At 40.2% G+C, this 15867-nt stretch overlaps 1 protein-coding gene across 1 annotated transcript in view; it reads right to left on the bottom strand.

The window, feature by feature from the left end:
• The window catches only part of LOC104622504 (WASH complex subunit FAM21A-like), a 36462-nt gene extending 20895 nt beyond the window's left edge, over positions 1-15567 (bottom strand). The window contains exons 1-14 of the mRNA XM_010289315.1: positions 15409-15567; positions 13743-13811; positions 12897-13070; positions 12131-12224; positions 11672-11730; positions 10795-10842; positions 9375-9479; positions 8738-8825; positions 7468-7536; positions 6979-7091; positions 4745-4817; positions 3886-3942; positions 1678-1839; positions 931-1064 (exon numbers count right to left, since the gene is read on the bottom strand). Of these exons, the coding sequence (XP_010287617.1) occupies positions 931-1064; positions 1678-1839; positions 3886-3942; positions 4745-4817; positions 6979-7091; positions 7468-7536; positions 8738-8825; positions 9375-9479; positions 10795-10842; positions 11672-11730; positions 12131-12224; positions 12897-13070; positions 13743-13811; positions 15409-15438 (1275 nt within the window). The 5' untranslated portion in view covers positions 15439-15567. The remainder of the gene's footprint in view (positions 1-930; positions 1065-1677; positions 1840-3885; positions 3943-4744; positions 4818-6978; positions 7092-7467; positions 7537-8737; positions 8826-9374; positions 9480-10794; positions 10843-11671; positions 11731-12130; positions 12225-12896; positions 13071-13742; positions 13812-15408) is intronic.
• Positions 15568-15867: the final 300 nt, after the last annotated feature.

Here is a 15867-nt window from a genome sequence, read left to right as displayed (position 1 = left end):
AGCAAGAGTGGTGCGGCTGAATCAGTTCTCACTCTGTCCTCCAGGAAAGCCAAGTCCTATGAGATCAGAGCAATGGCTTTAAATGACCTCCCACCACCACTCCTGCCCCATTGACCGTGGATACTCTCACACTGCACCAGAAATAGAAGCTGGCATTGGCCCTTGTGCTCAGGTGCTTCTCATAAGGCAATATGGAGAAAGTCCTACAGCAATTTGCGTTAGACATCCCCAGCACTGTACGCTTCTCAGTCCAGAAGGGAAAAAGAGTCACTGTAGCTCATTATGTTCAAATGCTCCTTGGACAGCAAATGAGAGTAAAATGAATACATACAATCTCTGCCACAGAAACAAAGAACTACTTCCCTCAAGATACTGCTCTGAAAAAATGGAGTAGGCATTAGGAGGCTCTCCACAGGACAGCATTTAGAGCTTTCTACAACTTCAGAGTTTTCAGCTGAAAAACAGCTTTTTAAACACTCAGAAGTACTGTATATGCTTAGGTAGAACTGTGATGTCCACCTTCCTCTCCCACAATATATGCAAGCAATGGGTTACCTGTTAAGTTGCTATCTGCTGATGGCAGATAATAGTTGGTATAAATGCACAGTCTGCAGCACAGAACTGTGACACCAAGTTTCACTTCAGCCATGAACTTCATAAACATTTTTTATTATCAGAGGCTTCTCATTTTGCTCTCATTTCAATCCTGCCTTAGTAAGATTCTTCCAATTACTGCCCACACAAAAAAACACGCTCAAGTAAAGCCAAAGTTTGAGACACAAAAGGCATTTAAAGATTCCTGAAGCACTTGGGTAATGTAAGATCCTAAGAACCTAGTTCTGTTTCACAAATATGGCACTTCCACACTGTTGTACACAGAAAGACTATTTCAGCTGCCATAGTAACTTTTTTCCATTTATATGCCATTACCTTTTTTTCCATGACTGTCTCCCTACAGCTTTCAGTTTCTTTAGTTGTGCAAGAAACCACAGTAGGAATGGCAGGTTTTTCCTTGAATAAGTCACCTTCATCATCATCATCAAATAGGCCAGCTGTGGACTTGCCTGCATTAAGAAACAAAACAAACAGGGAATGAAAAGAACAGAACAGCCATTACTGAACAAGAGAAGATACCAGAGTCTCAAAAGATACCATGCTCCCTTTTTAAAGATGACCAACATCAAGAGCCTTTAAAAGAAAAAGCCAGGCAAGCTCTCAAAGCAAAACACCATTTACCTGACAGCACTGGTAACAAAGAGTGCAGTCAACAAGCATTGGGGTAGAGTCAGCTGGCACCTCTAAAGGCAGTGTTTTATATTGGCTTGGCACCTCTAAAGGCCTAGAACCTGCCAATGGGGAGTGTTGGGCGCGGGGACTCAAGGCTGTGCGAATAAAGTCTGTACCATTTCCTTTATTTAAGTCTAGATACTGCCCTAGCAATAGAAGGAGCACCCTAAGAGAGGAAAGTCAGTGGAGAGCATGTACAAATAAACCAGTCCCACACCACTCTGAGGAAAAGAAATGCCAATAAAAACAACAAAAAAAACCCAAACCCCAAAAAACACAAGCAGAAGTAGCAGTGACACAGGTTTGAATTCTGTAACTCATTGGTTCCTATCAGTTTCAGTTTTGATGACTTTTAATGTTTAACCTTCTACTGCACAAGTATAGAGGTACCTGAATCTGGAGTCTTTTTAGTTGCTCCCACAAAGAAATCATCATCGTCATCATCAAACAGAACAACTTTCCCAGGCTGTTTAGGAGTTTTCTCTGTGCCCTGTGCTGCAGGTTTCATGTCTTTTTCCACAATTACAGTGGAACTAAACACATCACTTCCTCCTGCAGGTCAGATGGGGTGGGGGGGACAGACACAACAACAGAAAACAAAACACAGAGATCATTGCCAGCGTTACTGAAAAGCTGAACTTGTGCCACAGTAAGTGGAGCCAGGCAGAGTTTCCATCACAGCAACTTTAATGCGCTCCTGCATCAACACCGCAACAAAAGCATTAGCTAGAAACTTCCTGATAAAGCCAAGTCACAGATAGATAGCCCCTCACTCTCACTGCAATCACTTCTTCCTCAGACCTGCTCATCTCCCCTAGTGCCAGCAGCCAGGTTTCATGTTGAAGCTAGAAGACCCAGCAGTCACACACTGTCATCCCTATAGACTTCTCAAACCAGAATCCTACTTTAATAACTAGTAAACCACATCACTGTGGACAAATAAGAGTGGTAAGGTGCTTGAGGAGAGGGGAGGACAGGTGACTGAGTTCTCCCAAGGCATTGCACTTGTCATGCAGGACCACTAGTAGTACTGCAGTATGAGGCCGAGTTTGGTGGCAAGATTCCTGCATACTTCAGGTATGGTAGTGATCAACTCGAGTAAGCTGGTAACAACTGTTTCTTCTACATCCGATGTGGAAATGTCCTACTTCAGCGATACATGCATGTCAATAGATTGTCTGCAAACGTTTTTAGCATTTTTGGTAAAAATTGGCAGCCTGGTTCCAAGTCTGTCATTTTGCTCCTTATACATAGATGCTTGGAAATGGTGAGGGGTATTAAAAAAAGAGGCTTTAATTGAAAGGTTGGCAGAAAGTAGAACAACTGCTATTTGGTTAAAAGTCAGCAGGCTGCATGAATTTTGACTAGCACAGCAGCAGTTTATTATAAAATAATGTATCACACAATTAGAATTGCCACAGAATTGACAGGAATAGAGCCACAAAGTTCAGTTAATTATTAAACATTCTTAAGTTCCTAAACAAAATGTTCACTGTGAACATGTTCATCAAGTGATTTTGAATAGCAAAGGAGCCTCAATCTTGTTTTTTCTCTAGTGACTTTAGCCTGTCTGCAAGTTACTGAGAGGGAGCAACTGAAGACTTTGAATAAATGATACATATAACTTAATTCCTCATGAGCTAGAACAGGACACTGTTAGAATGATGGGAAATACACTGCTTATGCAACAGTACCTCCAACAAAGACCAAAGGATAAAGAAAACCTCAATCTGCTGTTTTAAACTTTGCTACCAAATCTTACAATTATGTAGAATGACTGTTGCTGATGTATATCTTTCATCCTGGAGTAAAAAGCCTGTATTTGTATATGTCCTACTCTAAAAATCATGCTGAGCGCTCCGTTAACTGAAGCCATAGTCTTAAAATAGATCTTTATTAAGAAAGGGCAAAACTTAAAATTAAGGTAACTCAATCAGGTGAGGACCCTGCACAGAGACAGAAATCAAAGTCAGTTGATTCAAACAGACTGGTGACATGTTTCTTTCCATTGTTCAGCTTGAAATCTGATATGGAAGAGGGATCTTAGTACAGTTTTGGTTTTTTTAGCTCCAAGTTACAGATCTGGTCCTTCCCCATGTGTGTAGATCCTCCTAATCAGAACTGGAGAAACAAGATTGGTCTTATTTACCTGTGCCACAAAAATATAGGAACTTGATGTTTAAACTGTTCTTCTGCTAACCTAAAGGAATATGATCAAATCTGAAAGATCAAAATGCATTTCCTTCTCAGAGTACAGAGGGAAGGTGTGACTGCATTCACCGCAGACTTTAAGTGTATTATATCAATTAAAGTAACACACATCCTGAAAGGTGCATAGCACAACACTGGAAGCTCACAGCTGCCAATATCTGCCATCAATATCAACCTTCAGAGCTCCTACAAAATCTTGGTTATCCATAAAGCATGCTGCAGTTTAGGCTTGGCATGGTAGAAGCACCTGTATTTGTCATTAAGCACATGATCAAGCAATGCAGTGCTGCTCTATTTGGGTAGTTTTCTTCTTTAAAACCTCTCCAGCAGGTTTTAAGGAAAAGTGCATTTTGTGCATGAAGCAGTTTGCTATTGAACGAATCATACCTGGGAACAGAGATACCGCACCTGCAGGAACTTTCTTTAAGGACTTTGTAGAGGATGCTGAAATCATAGGAAGTACAACACAAATGGATGCACTTGTTTTATGTTGTCCAAGCCTTCAGAACTCTACCATAGAAATAGGTACCTGAGAAGTCTTCTGAGCTCTATTTCCCACCCCCCGCAACAGCTCAGAACTCTTTAGACATTCTCTTTGAACTTCTAGGTTTTTTTTCAGATAAGAATAGTCTAGCTATTTTTGCTCCATTAAAACCCCACAAAACAGCTCTACTAAACTGAAGCTTATAAACATGACATACATTTACACATAGCATGATTTACAAGAGTTCACATTTGCACACTCAAAACCATTTCAATACAACACACCCAAACCAAAATGGCTTAATCTCCTAACCCATATGTGAAAACTCAAATACAATGCTTCAGTAAAATCTGCTGCAGTACAGAACATGTGCTCAGACCTTAAGAGTCTAGATATGCAGCTAATGGGAAACTCAGATGTGCATTAATCTGCAAGAAGAAATCCTTACTCAACTCAAACTCACAACTGGATCCTGCAAAGAACTCTTCAGCAGCAGGAACCCAATGCATGCAGAGAGCTATGCCAATATAGTAAGGACATCCCTTCAGCTCCAGGAGAGTCGGTGTGTGTAAGAGATCATAGTGAACAAACACATTTAAAATTCAAGGAAAACACAGCTGTTCTCTATTAAGACTGGGGAGAAGATACTTGTCAACAGTTGCTACTTTCAGACTTTCTAGTTTGGAAACAAAACAGTCTAGCCACCAGCAGTGACAAATCACAGCATAGACAGAATTACAGGAGGTAACAATTGGTTCTCACCTTCACTTATTGGGACTCGCTCCTCTCTCTCTTTTGATTCTTCTCCTTTTGGTGCTTCAGCAAAAAGATCACTCTGATTGTAGATGAAAATGCAAAGGGAGGGAAACGGTGAATTTGTTTTTTGTAGCAAAAAAGCTGACAATTTTCCCCATGTAGAATATAAATTTCTAAGCCAACATAGAGAAGGTAACCACTGCTCCCTTCTCAAAAGGTTGTCTGCACATATAAACTGAAACCTAGGTACTCAAGTGCTACCTTGAGTGCATACATTCAGAATAGTAGCTTTATGTCTTCTTAAATTTAATTTACACTGATTATCAGTCTGTTTACTGCAGAGAAGGAATGATCTTTTATCTGCACATCTTCAAGGGCTTACACTAATTAATCTACAGCTGCTTAGGTCCTGATTACATCATTCTAAGCTTTCTTACTGAAATTTATACAGTAAGGCTTGAAGGAAGAATTCGGGCCAGGACAAGCATAAAAATACTCCTGAACTTCACATGGTCAAGATGAATGATTTATACTGTTGCTAAGGAGACTCTAGGACACCAGTATGGTGCAGAGGTACACATTATAGTGCAGAAAATTGTGGAACACTCCCACAAAAATCTTTGTGTCCAGGTTGCATTTGCCCTGTGCTGATCTTCCCCAAGAATGACAGCCTAGATTTCCAGGAAGCTTCCAGATATTTTAAGTACTGACCACTTAATTTCTTGAAAGCCTCCCACTTACAAGAAGTTGAGTATTAGAAGTTGCCTCCCTGGAGGCTCAAAATGGTCTTTGTATAAAGCTTTGTGGAAAGAAGGCAGCAATACTTAGGATATTTGTCAGTTACTGTTTGCCTGTTGACCTACTGTAGCTGTACAGTAAGGCATCCTCCATGGCACAAGGTAAGTGAAGGTAAGTTACCCTTCCTAAATGATTAACTTTCAGATAACAGCAGACCAAGAACAAGTGTATGCAGGCAGGCCAATCACAGACAAATCTGCTTGGCTGTCTTGCATCTACAGGATGAGAATAGCCTTGGCAATAAGTAACCAAGAGGCTCTAATGATAGCTTCATCTGAATTTGCAATGACACAAAGCTGGCTTGCACTATTGGATTTTTTTAAATTTATTTTTTTAAAGCTGTTGGGTGCTACTTAAAAAGAAAGCATATTATTTTTTCAAGAAAGGCTGCATGTTTGTGGAAAGCACTGCATAGAACTATCCCCTTCCCTTCACACAATGCCCCTCTCTGGTGTTTGTTGGCTATATTCTTGTTTGCTGGCTATATTCCAGCAAAATGGTACAGTAAGCTTGAGGTCAGCTGTACATGAGGTCTCCTTCCAAATTTCAGTCTAATAGCCTCCTCAGCTCCAAGGAACATCAGACTTTCTTAGTTGCAACAAGGAACACAACATCCAGCAAAGGCAACATTTTGGCTACTATTCTGGACCATGCTTGACTGTTACCTGTATCAGCTGCATAATAAAATCAGAGGCAATCATTTGTTTTACACAGCTGCACTTTCAGATTCTTAAATCTGTATCCCCAACATTGGGTTTCTTCCCCCCTTCACATGCACAAACAATGCTAAAATAAGGTCAGAAATGCACTTAGTGGCATTCCTTCATCAAGTCAGCTATACATACATAGCACAAGAGTAAGTTAAAGGTGAACTTTTCTTGCCAGTGCAGGTAACCTAGTAATTGTACAATAGCTAGATGAAAGAACATAACATAATTGCAATAGGGAACTTCCAACAGCACAGAGAAGCCCAACGGCATCATTGCCCAAATATTGTTTGTGAAAGATGAAGTGGAAAATTATACCTGTTCTCTTTCCTCTCAAACTTCTCCCACACCCAGGGAGAAAGACAGAATGACAAAACTCAGTATTCTGACAGGCGTTTTAATAGAAATCTTCTGTTTTAAAATAAACCAAATGCCATACTGTTTGTTTATCTCCGCAGGTAGTGACGTTGGTGCCGAGTAAGGTCTGCTGGAATTAGCACCTAAGGTAACGATAGGACCACATTTGCATCTCTAGCAGCACTACTGCAGAAGAGGCTTTGTGCCAAGGAGAACATAACTACTAGAAGGCTACACTGTTCCACTATGCTTGAATGTTACCAAGCAACAAAATGCTGTTTCCCCTCCCTGCCCTCCACAGGCAAGAATTGGTCAGGACCTTTTGTTTTTAAAAGGAGAACACACACACTCCATTTCTATCCTCTCCAGCATTCTCACCTCTTCATCATCAAAGAGGCCTGTTCCACCACTGAAGAGACCACCTCTAGAACCGAATGGCGTGAAGTCTTCATCAGTCAACTTAGGAGGCTTGAAGATGTCGTCATCTTCATCTAGAAAGCACAAGAGCCAAGAGCTGTGGCGCAACTGACCAAGTTTCAGGAAAGAGAATTAAAGAGACGACCAAAAGTAAAACTGGTTTGATTCCATCCCGTCTCTCTCATAAACATGACACATATAGAGAAGCTGCTGTAGTCAGACTGGGTTGAATATGGTTGCTCCACAAGACCACATTTAAGGAGATACTCTCACGAGGCCTGTTCCTAGCCTTGTTTTACATGCACATCACAACCTAGTTTTGTGTACACACTAACTTTGAAGGATACTCACTGATATTCCACCCAGTTTCTAGAGTAGAGGCCACAGTTTCTTAAGTGGTGTCTTATATTCCAGCCCACAGTTCAAAAACAAGAAAGGAGGAAATCCTACCATCTGATGGAACTCTCACTTCATTCTTCTCTTTCAGGGTTTTCCTTGTTTTGGTCTCTGATGACAGGGCTTTAAGAAGAAATTTTCAAAACAAATAAAATAGTCCATCTTTACTTGTAGCCTATGATCAATCCATGGTAAAGAGAACCTAAAACAAATAATCTAACCAAGCTGACATACAATTTCATATGAATCAGTCCACTGAAGCTATTCTATGAAGCACAGGTTCTAAAACTGGCACTTAATAGCATCATTTTGTCACACTGTGGGTTCAACAGTTGCCCACACACAGACTAGTGTCACTTGAGATGCCAGAGAGCAACACAGTATTCCAGATGATGCAGGTCCCACACAGAGTGTGCAGAACCTTGGTGCATCTCAAATGGCTGCAGACATATTATACTTGATTCAGTTACGTAAGGCAAAGCCAGAGTTTTATTCCCTCTGGCCTTACCATCTCAAGGTTATTTCAATGAACAGAAGATTTCCCTGTAACTGAATAAGGTAAGCTGGGTTTTATACTCTGATATCCACAGACCTAGCTTGATTGTTTGAACACACAAGAACACGCACTGTTTTTGTCTGTTCATGCTCTCAGAATTACAGGTCAAAAGCAGGCTCATAAGCACCTGTCACCTCAATTTCAGTCAGCTATTTTCAACTGCTGCTTAGCTCAAGTATAATTGAGAAAAGTCTCTCCCTTTGAAAGCGATGCAAAAGTAAATGCAGTATTTAGTCTAAAATATCACTGAAAACAGTAGCAAGGAAAAGTTCCTCAAATGCAGCCTATTTAAGCCACAAAAAGGAGAAAACAAACAACCTACACCCCATGAAAACATAAATCTACTGCTTGAAGGGTTTTCTGCTGTAGAGCTCACAGAAAGACTACAGTGGCTTCCACATACTTACCTGAAATAGGGCGAAGAACATGTGGTCAAACATGCAGTTTTATAAGCAGAGGGAGAATCATATTGGAGAGAAAACCTTTCTAATAATGTGCGTGACTGGGGAGTGACCTGTCTCACCTGAAAGCAATGTGTTTTCCTCCATAACACTCAACAGATTCCAATTAATTCCTATAAAATTATGGCCAAAACGTTTCTCAGAATGCAAAATAGTGTCTTTAGTTCCACTCTCTGGGCTTTCACCTAAGACATATTCAAATAACAGATCTGTGAAACTTCTGTTACACAGAATCTCCTGCCCAGCTCTCTCATGAGTCCTGCAATATCTCACACAAGCACTTATCAAATCTAAAGAGTTAACTTACACGAACACTCTTCATCCTGTTTCACTGGTACTTCTCCTTTGATTCGGGCTGCCAGCTCATCTGCAAATGATGTTGGCCTCTTCCTTCTCTGAAGATTAGGAACAAATAACAGCTTATTCTTCATATACAATCCAGTTACCGACTTGATGCAATTGCAATTATAAATACTGTATTCTATAGCCCCACTTGTATAATGTCCTGTCTAGACTTTTATTGAAAGTTTATTATTCCTCAGAAGAGGCAATGCAGCTTTCTATTAAGAAAGCAATTAAGAAATTATGCGTGCATCAAGAGAAAAAAAAGCACCCTTTCTAGTCCCTTATGATCACATAGTTTTTAATGTCACCCTGTTTTGGGAGCTGGACAAGCAAGAAGCATTTACCACACACAAATCTAACAAGTAATTTCTTAATGACCTTCACACACAGTTTTGATGCCATCTTAGGGTGCAGGAATCCCCTAGTTTAAATGGGTAAAGCCTGAAGAACCATGCTGAAAGACCATTCAGGATTTTTACAGATCCTCTCTATGGGATTCCATCCCAGGTAACTGAGATGTACCATTACAATCCCTGTAAGGACAGATTTTTCATGAGGGAAGTAAAATCTCTCTCTCCAGGGAAGCAACAATTACTTACAGGCCTTGAGTTTTCATCTAAGTCTCCATCCTCATCTTCCTCTTTTTCAGAGTCAAAGAGATCACAGCCATCATAATCATCTTCATCACTCATCTGTGCTGTCCTCTAAAAAACAGATATAACCTCTTGTGTTCTCCTGAAGCTGGCATACAAAACAAGCACAAAACTATATCTACTTAGGTAAAATATTCAAAGCAAACACTGAAAGGAAGGAAACATTCAGCCAGTTTGGGAGGCAAGGAAGGAGTGCCTCTATCTCCAAGCAAGTTGATGCATTCTCTAGTACACCCCTGTCCTGTGTCACTGAACATTTCTGGAGCAGAGACACATCTGAGGACACTAAGGCTCTCCTCACAATGAGAGTACCGCTACTATACACAAGCCTGAACTGCTTTGGCTGTGCTGCTTCCCTTAGCTCAGAACCTACTCTCCACTAAAGACCTAGTATTTATCCTTAACTCAGGAACATTGTGATCAGCTAGTAAAAAAATTATATCATCTTGAGCTATTCCTAAGGTGGATAGCAGAATTACAGACAATACATCCCCACATTTTGGCTCAGTCATGTCAGTAAGAAAAAGCGAATGAGAAAGATAAATTGTGAGCTGGCACAGACAAAGACCCAGAAGTGAACTAAACCATGAACAACCCAAAGATACTTGCTCATCTTAAAATACATTAGGCATACAAAGTTACCCTATGAAGGTAAATGCAGTTTAATGTAACATCTGAGTACTTTTGTAACACTGTTTTATGAATACATAGATTTAAAAAGCATTGCTTTTTGAAACATTCTTCTTTTGGCACTAAATCATTTCAGATTGAGGATTCCAAGCATAAACGTCTTTTGCACTGGCACATCTAAACATGGGTAAGATTCCTTCTCCTACTACCATCTACTACCAATAACTAAAGTCAGACTTGAATTTTTCAGTCTAAACATTTCTTTTCGCTTTTCATTCATTATCCAAGTGGACATACTTTTCAAACATTTACTACTGTTCATATCTTTGATTTCATGTCATACTCAATCTGCACTGTTCCTTACATACTGCATAGAAAGTTTAGAATTTTAATTATAGACCAAATAATCCTACAGGAACCTTATTTTCCTGTGCTAGGTTCTTTGAACTCTCATGACTCCAGAGTTATTCCTGAGGAAAACACATCAGACAATGCCTTCCCATATACGCTTTGCATCTAATGATGGCTTGTAAGCATGTCTAAGCCCAACCCAGATTCAATTTCACACCACAGTGCCATCTGTCCAGGACAACCTTCCTGTACAAAGTTATACAAATTAGGCTTAACCAAAGTTTTTAATAGTTAATCGTCTAGAGCTCTTATCTCCTCTTTCTTGCATCCTCACTGTGTCACAAGTGGGAAGTCTTTCAGGTTGCACCAGGGTGTATAACCGTACCGTCTTTTGGTCATCTTCACTAGGGTTTCCAAATTCATCATCTGATTCCTGGAACACAAGAGATCCAAAGACAAGTATCACACATTATTTTTGTCCAGTGGTCAAGAGCGGGCTCAGAAGCTCTGGACTTGCTTACATTCGGATATTCAACTCTCCTCACTGTGACCTGACCAAGGAATTGTTTCCCCACTGTTGACCATCTTCATGAACAGAGCTCTCTAGTAAGTTATTAATTTAGCAAAGACAGCAAGCTCCATCTGACAGTGTGTTTGACTAACTCAAAAAGGATTTAACTTTAATTGAGCAAAGATACCAAAAGCAAACTCCTCAGGAAAAAGTAAGGTTTTTTTCCTGTGCTTCCATAGCACAGTTACAAAGCAAAGATATTCTAGCCAAGGCAGGCAAAACATATCAGAAATTGATAGTCCAACGCAGCAGATATATGAGGTAAACCCTGGAGATGGATTACAGACACCTACTTAACCTTTAAACTAGCTCCTGTTAGTCTCCATCCCTTTCTTTGTAACCATAATTTACAACAGGTTTGTTCTCCACAGATGCAATTCTTAGTAAGCATCTCATTCGCTTCACAAAGTGAAATTAGATTGGAATAAAATACTTCAGTTTGAAGTATTCTACTATAGTAGCAGTTAGAGCCAATACCACTTTATTGCTCCTCCGAAAAGCTGCAGAGGAAATTGCTGCATAAGAATAATGAAAAGCACATTTACCACAATGGACATAGGGAACACACATTAGGCAATATTATCTTGAGACCCACCCCATGTAAAATCAAGGTAGCTAGTGGCCTCACACACAACTAAGGACTCATGAATGCTTGTGCAAAGTAGCTGGTATTCTGTCACTTATCACCTACCTCTTCATCCTTCTCTTCACTGTCAATTACACTTCCACGATCGCTATCTACTGATCCTTCTATTTTAAATGAAAACAGAAAAGTTAAGATCGGACATGACATCTGTAAACAGAGCAATGTGGTCACCAGACGTATCAACAGCAACTTTAAAGGCTTTGTGAAGAAAACTAAAAATCAGGTGGAAGAAGAGAGTGGTTTGGAAGAGCTTTGAAGGTTGCTGAAATTTTAGCACTTTGTTTTTCTAATACACACAGTACAAATTACTGAGGTTACTGCTTTGCACACTAGAAAAATGATTGTTACAGCATGATGCACATTTTCTTTCCCAGCTAATTACAGTGTGCGTCTAAACGTGCAAGAACACTACACAGTATAACCCAAGCTGTGAGTTAAAACAGACCAAAATCTCAGATTAGTTCTGTTACCTGCATAGGAATAAAAGGTCATGCCAGCACATACCCTCACTAGAGAGGTCTCCAAGGCCAACATCATCTTGTTCCATAAACTGCTGAGAGCCAATCAAGTAAGGTAAAGGCCGGTCAATATAGAGATCCTGGAAAGAGACATCATCCAGTCTTTCTGACATCTAGGAACAGCTTTACATTGCTGATAAGACTTCTGTCTTTACACTCCTTGTTTTAACTCAGGGAAGATACAACCTTGTTTCAAGAGAGTCCCACCAGACACATGCTTCAAGTCAGCATGCAACTGGGTCAACCAGCTGAGGTTTAGTCCCCTTTAACATTGCCAAAGAAGGAGGCTACTTCTATTTGTGTGGTCCCAATTCATTTTCTAGGTGTCATCTAACAGAAGAATATACTTGCAAAGACCTGTAGGCATCAGTCTTATCCCAAATCCTGCACCTAGGGTTCTTAATTACAGGGAGAGTAAAAACCACCTATGAATATATGGTTTAGTACCTAAAGAGCATGAAATTTAAAGGTCCGGCTCCACCCAGAATTGACGTTTCTCTTTCCAAGTTCACTGCCATTAAAGTAACTCCCTTCACGGTGTCATACCTTAATGCTAACCCAACTACAAGACAAGCAGGCTACAGAAAAAAATAGCTCAGCAAGGAGCACTTCTTCAGATTGAGTCCTCAAATCCTCTTTTTATGTAACAAATATCAGTTTTATACCAATGCAGTGATACTGCTGACAGAAGCAAAAAACAAGTCCAAAGCCAAACACAAACCCATGCTCCCAGCAATGACAGGTCTCTGTACCTTTGGCTCAAGTATCAGTTCCATCCTTCCGTTACTTTCTTCCTCTTCTGAGTCAGAGTTGCCTGCTTTGATGTCCAGCTGTTCAAATGCACTGTCCAGAACTTGCAACCCATAATTCACCGCTTCTTGGATTTTGGGGATCAGATCAGCTTCCTTCTGTTCCCGTGTCTTTTCCTTTAGTAACAGGAACAACACGTTCTCATTGCATTCTACTCAAGGCTCCACCTCACCACAACATGCGTGCAAAATTTTAACTTACAATTAGTACAATGAAAGCTTTTTCACTATATGTAAAAGAAAGACCTTCAGAACCCTTTTTTGCTTGACTTAAGTCATCTTTATCACTCCTAGAAACAGAGATGTTCTAAACATCCACACTAGGATGGTACTATCTTATTTGTTCTCCAGGCTCATCAAGGGAACATTTATGGTGTAATACACCTACACTGCAAGATATATAAGAAGCTGAGTTTTTATCCCTGGGAATTGCAGTCAGATTCTGCTTCCCCAATTCACTACCTCCGAATCCAGTAAGAAGGCCCAAGGCCTCAGTTCTCTTGCTGAAAAAACATGCATAGCCATTTGAAAATTGACACGTAAGTCCTGTCTACTGGACACAGTGCTGAGCTTGGGGAGGCCCTAACAGATTAACATACACTGTAGTAGCCTCCAATATTAGTCAACTTTATGTTTGACTGACATATGCTATCCAACAGTGAGACTTCAAGGACAAAGGAAACAGTTTGGTTTGTAAGCGGTAATGTCCGCAAAGTAAGTTTGAAAATGAGAAGGTAGACAACAGCTGCAAGGATACTGCCAGCACTCAAGGCAGCTTAAGTTAACTACCTGCTCTGTTTTACAGTCTCCAACGTCAGCTTTGGGAATAGGCTCTTCCACTTCTTCATCATATACTCTCTAAAAAGTCAAGCAAAATTAATTCAAGTAAGCACAACATACTGCTGCAGGGGCTAAACCATGGGCACCAGCAACAAAATAAAATACACTGTTAATGTGTAATTAATTATATATTAATTTATTACACACTTAAAAAAAGACGACATGAATGATGCCAAGCATCTTTATAAACTCCTTCATGCATTGAAGTCATCATCCTGAAATTACCATCAGCCTCTCAACACAACTGAGGTAATACAAGACTGCAAATGTCACTGCAGTAGTAGAAGACAAGTTGACCATTTAACCCCATTCACAGATTGACCCGAATATGTTAAAAAAAGCACTGTTTTAACCCCCCTAACAAAGCTGTTCTAGAAACCTTTGAAGTCAAACCTAAGTTGCATTATGGGCTGTCTATTTTCCTTTTATTTTCTGTCATTTAGTAGCTTTTCTTTAGTGTTTACCTTTCTCCTGTACTTACAAAGAAGGTTCACATCTTCCCTCAGCCTTTAGTTTGGTCCGGTGATCCCTCCCATCCAGCTCTTTTAGCACCCTTTTGTAGTATCAGGTACAAGGAGACACAGGGGAATAAAAACTCGCCCTTGAACCTGCAAACCTACATCCATATTTCTCAAACACAGGTGCAGTTATCCCCTAGGAAGGGACAGATTCTCACATTAAACTGTGAGCTAGAAATGAGGACCTATTTCTGTGCACTTAAATTTGGGAACAGCTTCAAGAACCCAAGACTTAAGACATTTGGTACAAACTGTTCTTAGCAGAATCATTATGCAAACAGCAAAGGTAGGCCAGAAAAGACATTACAGCTCTGGAAAAAAAAAAAAACAAAAAACCCACTACAGAAATCCAGATTTCCATCATCTTGTCCTCTGCCAGCATCTTTCCAATAGCAGCATCATGGCTTCAGATGAGACACAAGTGGCCTGAGAACAATGCTGATCAAAACAAAATACCCAATAAAACCCACAGTGCTAAAAAACCCTCCACAAATCTGAAAAACTACTAAAGCTCTACAACTTAGTTATACACATGCTCCTAGTGATACAATGTTCTAACAGGCTTTCCAGTCGAGTTTTTACCTTTCTAAAAGAGCAATATTCATAAAGTGGGAACATTAACCAACAAATATGCTCACCATGACCAAATGTAACAGACAGCTCCCTACAGTCCAGCACCTTTAATACCAACTGCTTTTACTGTAAAATACCACCACTGGGCAAAATTACAGTATCGTATAGCATTCCTCATATTTAGACAGCCAAGTGCTACATTCATGCCACCTGTAAAGATATACCAAGATATCCTAGAGATCCCAACTCATTCATAGTCCTAAAAACAAAATTCTGATCTCCATGTCACATATAAACAAGGAAGGAAGGTACCTCAGAAGAGGCAAAAGGGAATCTGCCAATATTGGATTGTGCATCGCTCACGAAGGAATTAGGTCACCCTTTTAGAGAAAGCAATTAAAAGCCACTTCATCTCTAAATTAAGATCAGACTTGCCAAAAAGTCAAATCACCTCTCCACATTACGGTAAGGGACAACACCAGCGTTTGAAGTACAAGCTTGATGGCGTACAAGAACATACTCACGTTCTCTATGAACTGTGTATTGGACAACATAAGGAAGTCATTGAAGACATTGTGAAGGCGACAGTCTGTGGCTTTTGTTTCACTAATCAATCCATCCACTTGCTTTTTGATTTCATGAGTCCTGGAAATGGTTTGCTGTGAAAATTCTTGTAGAAAATGCAGAAGCTGTTTACAACAGAGGGAAGCAGAAGTCAGCATCCAACTCTTTTTTTCTTTTGGCATCGTTTATGACACAGGCAGAGTCGACCATACACTTCGACTGAGCACATAAATATATAAAAAAATAAAATAAATAAAGCAATAGACACAGTTCAGACTAAAGCACCCCCATGTACACGCAGGACCAAGTCTCATCCTACCCTGTTTCCACTTCATTCTGCACTTCCTTTCGGGGCAACTCCTCGTTTTAGTTTTTTCGCCCGGACCGGACTGTTAAAGCAAGGGGCGAGCCTGCCGACC

This window comes from Phaethon lepturus, unplaced genomic scaffold, assembly GCF_000687285.1.
Source record: "Phaethon lepturus isolate BGI_N335 unplaced genomic scaffold, ASM68728v1 scaffold50906, whole genome shotgun sequence".
Taxonomy (NCBI): Eukaryota; Metazoa; Chordata; class Aves; order Phaethontiformes; family Phaethontidae; genus Phaethon; species Phaethon lepturus.
Note: the sequence above shows the minus strand (reverse complement) of the source record. Positions and strands in the feature narration are given on the sequence as shown.